This window comes from Xenopus laevis, chromosome 5L (genome assembly GCF_017654675.1).
Source record: "Xenopus laevis strain J_2021 chromosome 5L, Xenopus_laevis_v10.1, whole genome shotgun sequence".
In the NCBI taxonomy this organism is placed as follows: Eukaryota; Metazoa; Chordata; class Amphibia; order Anura; family Pipidae; genus Xenopus; species Xenopus laevis.
Window position 1 is genome coordinate 141,824,042 of NC_054379.1, and position 11,345 is coordinate 141,835,386.

Here is an 11,345-nt window from a genome sequence, read left to right on the forward strand (position 1 = left end):
ATTGAATAGGATACCACGACTTTGAATTTACTTCGATTCGAATTCGAATATTCGGCCATTCGATAGTCAAAGTACTGTCTCTTTAAAAAAAACTTTGACTTCAATACTTCGCCAACTTAAAACTGCCGAAGTGCTATGTTAGCCTATGGGGACCTGACAGAGCATATTTCTAAGTTTTTGGGTATCGAAGGAAAATCGTACGATAAAATAGTTTGAATCGTACGATTCGAAGTATGATCGGAGTAGGATCATACGATCGTACTACTATCGGAATACGATCGTACGATGAATAAAATCCTCCGACTTCGAATTCGAATGTCGGAGGGTTCTATTTGATGGACGAATTTCGAAGTATTCTCCTCTTCGAAATTCGACCCTTGATAAATCTGCCCCATAATGTAGCCAGTCATCAATAAAATTTTATATCATGTGTTGACTCAAAATGATACATTCGAAAAGCACCATTTGAACGCTTGCCAAGTAAAAAAAATGCATTGCATTTATTATTACATTTTTTTTCAAGACGAAATTTTACCTTCATAGTACCTACTGCTAGTAGATTTGTGCCTTTTACTATTAAAACTTGAAACATATTGCAATACAAAGAGATATTTTGGGGTTTCAGTTTGGAGACAGTTCTCCTTTAAGTTCTTGAACGCTTGCCAAGTAAAAAAAATGCATTGCATTTATTATTACATTTTTTTTCAAGACGAAATTTTACCTTCATAGTACCTACTGCTAGTAAAACTGCTAGTAAAATTGAAACTGATCTAATAGTTTGGTCCTCCTGGATGCCCAAGGATTAAGGGAGGGGAGCATTGAGAAGACAAGGAAGGAGGAAAAATGTGCATGCTATGAATGCTGGAAGCAAAAGCTTAGTGAAGCCCTTCTGGTTTGGAAAGCACTGAATCAACATTCTTTATTCTTAGTTGGTATTTAAATTGGGATAGAGAATTTTGTCTTCTGTATTATTGATGTGCAAAGAAATGACATTATGTGCCAGTCCATGCTCAGAGGAGTAGAGGAAACTTAATTTGCTTTTTATTTTACTTCACACAAAAATAAAAAAAAAAACAGCTAACCAGGTTATAAAAGAAAAAAAAAAGAACAAGATAATATTATTTGTATTTTTTATTTGTATAACGCTCCTTGAGGGCAAAGCACTGTAGCTGATCTGCTATTTAAGACATAATTACAGCTGTGAGTTTTATAAGAAATTCACTTGTTTTTAAACCTTTTTATGCCTTGACTGACAAAACCTTTTTACAACTAAAATGAAATTAATTCATTGGATTATAATAAATGAATGAATTATTCCTTTCCTTTTTTTTTAGGATTCATGGTGTGTATTTAAAGAATAATAATGTGCAAGTGTATTATATTTTTTAACATATAGAAAGAATATGCTTAAGAAGTTGTGTTTTTGCCTGATTTATTGAAAATGTCCCCAATAACCCTACTAGACCCACCCATCGGTTCCACTTCCTGCTGCCTCCTTTCCCAGGCTGTGCAGGGGAGCTGGCAGCACCTAGCACATTGCACTGTAGGATAGCAACCAATCAGAAGTTAGGCTTACCTGACAGGAAACAGAAGAGTCTCAGCTTGTATGAATTCAGGGCTGTGATTGGCTATGCACCGCCTACTCCTGTCCTTCTGGTAGGGACTGTTAGGTTACACCCACCCCTAATTTGAAACATAGACATGGACAGTAGCTGATCTGTAGAGAGATCCAATAAGAGGTAATTTTTATGATAATATTAATTTTTAACCCAAAGTGAAACCAGTGTCATATATTATTCATTATTGCCTACAAGATTAGGCTTTTTTAGTTATGCTATCAATCTACTTTAAGGTAGGTAGGTCTTTTCTCTAGAACAGCTTGATAAGTAATAGGGCAGTGCTTTTTGTAAAGAAGCTCCACCATTGTGTTGCTTCCAGGGACCATCACTTTACGATCATTTGTATTTGCATAATTAAATAGATGCAAAGCATAAGAGTTATTGAAAGTTGGAAGCTTTTCACATACTTCAAAGAACTTTTTCCACTGCATACCTGGGACTGGAAAAAAACGTTCAGTATTTAAAAATAAGATTGTTCCACACATGATATCTTCTTGGCCTTTGAATGGAGGTACTTTACAATATAATTTGTTGAGAATTCGATTGTAGAGTAATGGTCCTTGTTGTCCCCAGATAGTCCCATCATAACTGTTGACAAAGTCTTCCATGAACTGCCAGACAATTGTGTGATGAGGAGTAAATGCAAGTACAGCACTGCCAGTCATCTGAGATTCCTCAGAAGCTAAAAAGTTTTTTTCTGGAACAGGGCGAAATGTTATAATATCAGTGTCCAAATAAAGGCCGCCATATTTATGAATCAGAGCCAACCTGCATGCATCTGATATGACATGTTTCCAGTAGATTTCAGCCTTGGGATTAACCTACAAAGAGAATGAAAATATAGTTAAAAGGTACATAATTGTAATCATCTTAAAGACAACAATTATTAGTGTAGCACCTATTTGGCTCTATTTAAACAAATACCAACTAGTGTGATGGAGCATAGGCTATACACGACCCTCTTTCACCAGGATGGGTTTTCGCAATATGGGAACATGTGTTGATGTTGTTGAACTACAACTCACTACTGCCAAAGGGGTTCTTTGCAAACAGATAGAATAGGCTTTATTCAGGTACAAAGCGTCACAGGGTTAAAATACTCACAACGGAGGTAGATCATAGTACATTTGGCAAATACATTCAAAGGTGTAGCAGACACAGCATGCAAAGACACCCACAGTAGGAATAGCACGGGGAGTTGGTAGTATCACCTTCCAGGGTTTCAGTACCTCATGTGGACCGGATCCCATACAGCAGACGCGGAACAGGGTTAGAGCATAGCCTGATTTCCCTTATCAGTACTGTGGTCCCTTCACTACAGGCAAAGCAGAACCTGGGGGAGAGCTACTCCCTTCTATCCTCCTTGTTGGAGCTGCTCTTACGGACTATGAAAAGAGCTATCCTATACAATGGCTTCACCTCATTCAAAGGGTCCCTGTACCCCAACTTCTCTAAAGGGGTTGTCCCTTTAGGGCCTAACACTTCTGGGGCCTTGTTGACTGCAGGCTCAACGACTGCCCAGGTCAACTGTTGCAGGCAAAAGAGGAAGTGTCCCACCCTGCAAAGCACTTTGTTACAGCACTGCAGGAAGTGGTCACAACCTAGAACCAATAGAATGGGTATGCAAATAATGTATAATATGTTACATGGGTTTTAACCCAGCAACAGGGAAAGGAGGCACTGAAAAGGGAATGAAGCCATAAGGGCCATTACACTTATGGGTCCCTGCATTAGAATTTCATTTTTATATTACTATTGCATGTTTAGGTACTTTCCAGAATTTGGAAACTACTATAGCAACTGTATATGTTTTGAGTAAATGTTCATTTATGTTGAGTAAACAATAGCACCATCTTTTGTTTGGAGTGAAAGGAAACCCATAGGTCTGGCAACATTTGATAAAAAGGCCCACATAACACAGAAACCCCCTAATATATCCCTCACAGTTACCTGTTTCTTCAAAAAGTATGAATAAATGCCAATCTATATACCAGGACTGAAATCCAGCTGTGTAACAGTTCTTCTCTTTCTGCATCATTTGAAATCCTGGCAGGGAAGGAGGGACTAAACACTAATGTTACGAATTGTAACAACTTGTGGTGAGCACACAATAATTTTCCTGGGAACACTCGAGGGGGGGGGGCTAGCACATGAAGACCATTTTTGAGGTGGTTAAATTGTATTTGTAAATTGTTTTGTATAAATACTTAATTATTTTCTTTTGAAATACATTATATTTCGATCATTTTAAAAGGAGGGGAGAAGTTTGTTTTTCCTAACACAAGCTATACAGGATTATAGAATATTTTGCATAAGAGAACGGCAAGCCCAGGAAGAGGTTTCCAGAATAATGGAAAGGCCCAGGAGAGATTTCCAAATTGTACTGAAAGCCCAGAAAGAGGTTTCTAGAACAAGGCAGAGCCCAGGTGAGGTTCACAGGCCAGACCCAAGAGAGGGTTTCAGGTGATGCAGTGTGATGACGTCAGTGCTTGGCCATGGGTGCCGGCATCTTGCCCACAAAATGGAGTGCCTCACAACAAAGCACTCCTGACATGGTGACACAAAGGTAGAAACTAAATGGTACAAATTAAAATATATATGGTCGGCTCTAATCCTTACAATTTAAAAACTAATCAAATGAAAATTGGTTCAGGGTATAATATTTAAAGATCCAAGGAATAGAGAAAATTCTTCCTTCACCAAGAGGTGGAGATAAAACATCGAAGTTTCTGCACAGAGAGGCGTATTGGATCTTTACGTTAGACACTTGACAGCCAAAAGGGTTAAACCTTCATTTTGATGTTTCGTGCTGTGTTCTTTGGTGATAGTAAAATTTCAGTAGATAGATAAGTACTTTGATTGTCAGCTTAAATCACCTTAAAAAGTCATGAACTGTTGATAAGAGTTATAATTTTATGAGAGCTCCATTTATATTTTGGCTTTAATTAGGTAATATTTAATTTCCTGAACAAGCTTGACAACTCACTGAACATATAGAGAGATCAATTTATTGCACGCTTAATAGAGATATTTGTGAATTTATTTCATTTAAGAGGTCTGGCATTTGATCCACCTCGGTAGATGAGTCGATTTAATGATAAATTACGAAAATAGAAAGATATGTGCCTCTTATAAAATTAGCTTCAGTTGATTAATTAAAATCCCTTTCTTAAGTTTATTACTTTAATGAATTGCATACATGAATGAACTCAGGTGTTAACACTTATGTGAATTTAAATTAAAAAAAACCAAAAAAACTGTACTCTATTTATGGATTAATTGACATAATGTATTTGCGTATATGAATTGTATAATTGGGTACGCAATTTTTCTAATTTATAATCTTTAAAATTCATAATTTTCATCATCATCCTTTGCAGCGGGCATAAATGTTTTTCCACGGATATTACAAGATCATTTATATTTAACTAAATTGATGTGAGTTTTTACATTTTGGATATTATATTAGATATTTAGATCTGAATCTGTGCATACTAACAACTAATTGCATCCAACCGAAGAACCTTCTATCTCTGCTCTAATATTATATTGCAGTTTATACTCCAAATTAACTATTTTTTAACCTAATTTTGTAATATAGGGTGAATCCAAACGTCATATCCTCAAATATCGGCAAATACGAAATGCGTTAGGCCATGTAAGTTTTAGTGTAGTAACATAATAATATACAAAAATTGCCACCCCCTGTTACAGGGTGTAAGGTTATTATCTGTGGGACATTAGTTTTACTGAGAAAAATAATGCTTACACTGACCTAAATATGTAAAATGATTGTGTTATTTCTAAAGATAAATATGGGAATACTCATGACACACCAGTGATTTATAGAGCTGCTTACATTTTTCATTTGGTAAAGATCTTAATTTGATTATTTTTTTATTTCTCAAAACCGATTCACATTAGTTTAAGTAGTCCTTAGATAAAGCCAAGTTAAAGTTTGTATTATGTTATACAGTATGCAAGTCACAGTACTGTATTTGGAAATTTTGAATATCCCTATTTATGATTAAAGGGATACTGTCATAGGAAAAACTTTTTTTTTCAAAATGAATCAGTTAATAGTGCTGTTCCAGCAGAATTCTGCACTGAAATCCATTTCTCAAAAGAGCAAACAGATATTTTATATTTAGTTTTGAAATCTGACATGGGGCTAGACATATTGTCAATTTCCCAGCTGCCCCAAGTCATGTGACTTGTGCTCTGATAAACTTCAATCACTCTTTACTGCAAGTAGAGTGATATCACCCCCCTCCCCCCCCAGCAGCCAAACAAAAGAACAATGGGAAGGTAACCAGATAGCAGCTCCCTAACAAAAGATAACAGCTGCCTGGTAGATCTAAGAACAACACTCAATAGTAAAAACCCATGCCCCACTGAGACACATTCAGTTGCATTGAGAAGGAAAAACAGCAGCCTGCCAGAAAGCATTTCTCTCCTAAAGTGCAGGCACAAGTCACATGACATGGGGCAGCTGGGAAATTGACAAAATGTCTAGCCCCATGTCAGATTTCAAAATTGAATATAAAGAAATCTGTTTGCTCTTTTGAGAAATGGATTTCATTGCAGAATTCTGCTGGAGTAGCACTATTAACTAATGCATTTTGAAAAAAAAACATGTTTTCTGATGACAGTATCCCTTTAAAGAATTCTAGAGCAAAAAATATCAGAGTACAATGTTATACTGTATTGAAATTATTCTGTTCCTAGTCCAAGGTGACAGTTATTAGAGGAACATGACAGTTGTGACTGCTGATTTTTGTTAATCCATATTAATATATTTGAGAATATTGGAGCATTGTGCACAACAAATAACTAATGGGGAAAGGAATGTTATGTTTTTATAAAGAACATTGCATTTTGTATAATAATAGTTGGTCATTTTAAATTGACTTGGTTGGTGGTACTATAAATAAAGAACAGCAAAGTCTGGCAAAATTGATTATTCTATAATACATGACCAAACTGTCCCATGTGTATCTGTAACAGTATGGTGTGTGTGTATGATAGTTATTTCTCTAGAAGCAATATGGGAGCATGTTTACTAACATTGGAAATAAATATCTCTGGAAATCTCTGGAGATGTTGCCCGTGGCAACCAATCAGCAGTTAGATTTTAAACAGTCACCTACAAGTTTGAAAACAAAAGCAAAGAGCTGTGAGATATTTATCTCCAATGTTAGTAAACATGCCCCATGGTCTTTGAAACCACAACAAATGATTCAAATTAGTAATGGTTAAGTTTGATATGGAGCCGTGTACTAATGATTACTTTTGTCTCATGTGTAAGGTTTCCCCATTCATTAATTACTAAAACACCTCAATATCAGTAATATATCTCTGAAACTTGGAAGAGGGAGTGGTTTTGGGAGGAAGTCCAACTTTCAAGTGAAATGTTATGTACGTAGCTGTCGTTGACCCATTGTATGTTAATTCTTTAGACCTTGATCCATCGGCATTTTAATTATAAATATTACCATGGACCACACCTGGGCAGGGCAACACTTAAAGGCAGGCCCGGACTTGCAATCTGTGAGTTCTGGCAAATGCCAGAGGGGCTGCTATAAGGTGCCATAGAAATCAGTATTCAGTGGGCTGGTGGGGCCTGTTTGGGCCTCTGTGTGGGCTGGTTGTGCCTCTGTGTACCTGAAATGCCAGGGCCTATTTTAATTCTCAGTCCGGACCTGCTTAAAGGGGCAGATTTATCAAGGGTCGAATTTCAAAGTTGAAAATACTTCGAAATTCGATCAAATTGAATTACTTCGACTATTGAAGTCAACTTTTTTTTCATCGAATTTGGCCATTTGCGGTTGAAGTAAAATCGTTCGATCGAACGATTGAATCCTTCGAATCGAATGATTTGAAGGATTTCAGCGATCAAACGATTTTTCTTCGACTTCAAAAACACTTAGAAAACTGCTCTAGAAGATCCCCATAGGCTAACATAGCATTTCGCAGGTTTTATTTGGCAAAGTATTGAAGTCAAAGTTTTTTTTAAAGAGACAGTACTTTGATTATCAAATGGTCGAATATTCGAACTATTTTACTTCGAATCAAAGTCATAGTATCCTATTCGATGGTTGAAGTATCCAAAAAATTACTTCGAATTTCGAATTTTTTTACTTTGAAAATTCCCTCAAATTCACTTCGACCCTTGATAAATCTGCCCCATAACACATTTAGATAAGATCACTAACAAATAAGTGCATACGTTTCATAATTAGCATTGCCTAAATTATCGCACTGTAGTCATTTTAGCAGATTATGGAGGAAACTTTGCATTATTTGGAATAAGAACAGTATATAAAAAATTAAATTACACAATCTACGTTCTGACTCATAAAAACTACTATAATGGAATTTTGATACTGTAATGCAAAGTTAAATCTCAGACAAACAATGGGACAAACCTATTATGGCTATTATCCAAAATGATATTAGAAGGAAGAATGGAATTAGTTATGAAAGAACTGACCTTATCAACTCTTTGGTGCACATTTACTAAAACACAAATTTCTCATTTTTCTATTTAAGCAAATTGGACCTAACTCCCATCAACAAATGAAATAATCAGCCCAAAAAAGTCAGACGGGAAAAGCCTTGACAAAATCAAGTGAAAATCCAAATCGCACGATTTTTTCAGATTTTATGCCTGAATCGCTCAAATTTTTCAAGTTGTCACCCCAAAACCCTGAATTTTTTGGATTATCGTAGGACACCCAGTGCAGATCACGATAACTTCAAATTGCGGGACATCTGCCATTGACTTCTACATGACCTCAACAGGTTTGAGATGGTGTATTTTTAGATTTTTAGCAGCTTTTGGGTATAATAAATCTCTAAAAATTCATGTTTTTATTTTTCCATGAAACATTTGAGTTCTTTCCCTAAAAACCTCAACTAGAAAAAATCAAGGATTAAAAATGGGCCACTTAATCAATAGGACCCTACCATATGTAATTCCCTATCAAAAGACTGTGATAAAGGTCTGTTAGGAGTGCCTATGCTACAAAAAAACTTCAGAGGGTGGCACAGTGATAAACAACTGCAATTGCTATGCTTTCAGTAATAAAGATCACAAGAGAGAGCCAACAGTTTGAGGGTTATTTATGAAAGGTCGAGTTTTTCAAGGGTAGTTTTCAGTCAAAACTTGAAAACCTAATTTTTTTGTTTTTTATCGAGATCTATTATACCTCGAAGCTGGAAATAGCTTGAATCTTAAAATACCCTAGCTAAAACCTGCTGAGGTCAGTGGCAGATGTCCCTTAAACCATTGGAAGATGTTAATAGCCTTCATGATGTTTGGGGTTTTTTTTGTTGGGTTTGACTTAAAAACTCGATTAATTTGAGCAATTCAAGTTTTTGCTGGAGAAAACTCGATAAATGTTCTGTTTTTTTTAATTGAGGTAGCACACAAAAAAAAACAAATTATTGGTGCTGACTGCAGGGAAATAACTTATCAATCATATGTGAAACAAGTCATATTAAGCCATACTCTTAAATTCATAGAATTTCTATATTCTAACAAACCCCCAGAACAAATACCAGGCTTATGTTCCACAGACAGAGTATGGCATATACAGGCAGCGTAGGGAAGGCATAGTATGGCACATACAAGAAACATAGGGAAGGCAGAGTATGGCACATACAGGGAGCATAGAGAAGGCAGAGTATGGCACACACAGGCAGAATATGGCACACCCAAGAAGAATAGGGCAGGCATAGTATGGGAATATCCATGGAGCATAGAGCAGGTAAAGTACAACAAACCCAGGGAGCACAGGGCAGAAAGAGTATGGCACACACAAGGAGCATAGGGCAGGCAGAGTATGGCACACACAGAGAGCATATGGAAGGCAGAATACTCACACAGAGGGAGCATAGGGCAGGCAGAGTATAGCACACACAAGGAGCATAGGACAGGCAGCATATGGCACACACAGGGAGCATAGGGCAGGCAGAGTATGGCACACCCAGGGATCATAGGGAAGGAAGAGTATGGCACACACAGGAAGCATGGGGCAGGCAGAGTATGGCAAACACAGTGAGCACAGGGCAGGCAGATCACTGCACACAAGGAGCATAGGGCAGGCAGGCAGTATGTATGACAGACACAGGGAGCATAGGGCAGGCAGAGTCTGGGACACACAGGGACCATAGGGCAGGCAAAGTATGGCACACACAGGGAGCATAGGGTAGGCAGAGTATGGCACACACATGGAGCATAGGACAGGCAGAGTATGGCACAAACGGAGCATAGGGCAGGCAGATTAAGGCACACACAAGGAACATAGGCAGGTAGAGTATGACACATCAGGACCTGGTACCCCTTCAGCAGTTTGTATGAGTGTGAACAGGTGGAACAATGTGGGCAGTTTCAGTCTGGTTCTTAGGTGTGAGAAGTACAAGGAGTTTAGGGTGTGAACAATAGAGGTGCTACAGGTGTGAACAATGCAGAGTGGATTACACGTGTGAACAATGCAGAAGTTTATAGTCTGAATTTCAGGAAACAATTCAGAGGCTGGTTATTCTCTGTAGTGATACCTGTTAAAGCTTGCACATTGTAAGCAAACACAGCTGGTAGACTTTTATGTGGGGCCACACAAGCCATCAGCCAAGAGCCATCAGTTGGACAGCACTAGAGGATCAGGAAAATAGGAAACACCTTTCTAATCTGCTGATAGTGGGTCTTCCAGAAGGAAACGGAAAAAATGCAGAACTATTTTTGGAAAAGTGGTTAAAGCATAACCTTGGGGGTGATACCTTTTCAGTGCAATGTATTGTAGAGAGGGCTTATTGAGTTCCAAATAGTACACCAATACCTGAAGCCCCTCCTAGATTTATTGTATTAAAAATTCTGAATAATCAATATCGGAATTCTGTTCTTCATAGAGTCCGAGAACAGGGACAAATTATTCATGGGATTTCAAGGGTCTCCATTTATCACAACTTTTTTAGTCTAGTGTGCAAAGTGAATGTTCAATATAATATGATGTTCCCAGCCAAGCTGACAATTATTGTTGATGGGAGGTTGCTCTTTTTTTAATCTTATCTAGTTGGGGGAGACAACCATGGATTGGAATGTTAGGGTTAAAAAATTATTTTCTTACATTAAAGGGATTATTTACTAAAATCAGTTTTTATCTAATATTTTAAATAAAAAAAAAGCTCTACCAAGCTTCCATCATGATTTTGCCTTATTTATCAAGATTACTCAAATAAATGGAATCGAACAAAAAACTCTATAAAATCAAGCAAAAACCCAAATTGTACATTTTTTTCAGACTTTTTTTTCTAAACCATTTATTTTTTCGGGTTATTGCCCGATAACCCCACATTTTTCGCATTATCTGGCTAAACCTATCTTAACACAACCCCCAAACTTTTTCAGATTATTGGGCTAAACCCAGTGTAGACCACAATATCTTCACATTAGGATAGGGACATCTACCATTAAAGGAAAACTATACCCCCAAAATGAAGGCAACAGTTTATATCATATTAAGTGGCATATTAAAAATCTTACCAGACTAGAATATATATTTAAGTAGATCTTGCCTTTAATTCCCATTTTGTGATGGTCTGCGTGCTGCTTTAGAGATCACCTGACCAGAAATACTGCAGCTCTAACTGTAACAGGAAGAAGTGTTGAAGCAAAAGACACAACTCTGTCTGTTAATTGGCTCATGTGACCTAACAAGGATGGTT

General features: G+C 37.1%; 1 protein-coding gene across 2 annotated transcripts in view; it reads right to left on the reverse strand.

Annotated features, from left to right (window-relative positions):
- Positions 1-476: 476 nt before the first annotated feature.
- Positions 477-11,345, reverse strand: part of LOC108717152 (alpha-1,4-N-acetylglucosaminyltransferase) — a 45,623-nt gene continuing 34,754 nt past the window's right edge. For both annotated transcript variants that reach the window (XM_018263971.2, XM_041563507.1), the window contains 2 exons: positions 733-2,440; positions 477-546 (listed from right to left, as the gene is read on the reverse strand). In XM_018263971.2, the coding sequence (XP_018119460.1) occupies positions 1,838-2,440 (603 nt within the window). In that variant the 3' untranslated portion in view covers positions 477-546; positions 733-1,837. The remainder of the gene's footprint in view (positions 547-732; positions 2,441-11,345) is intronic.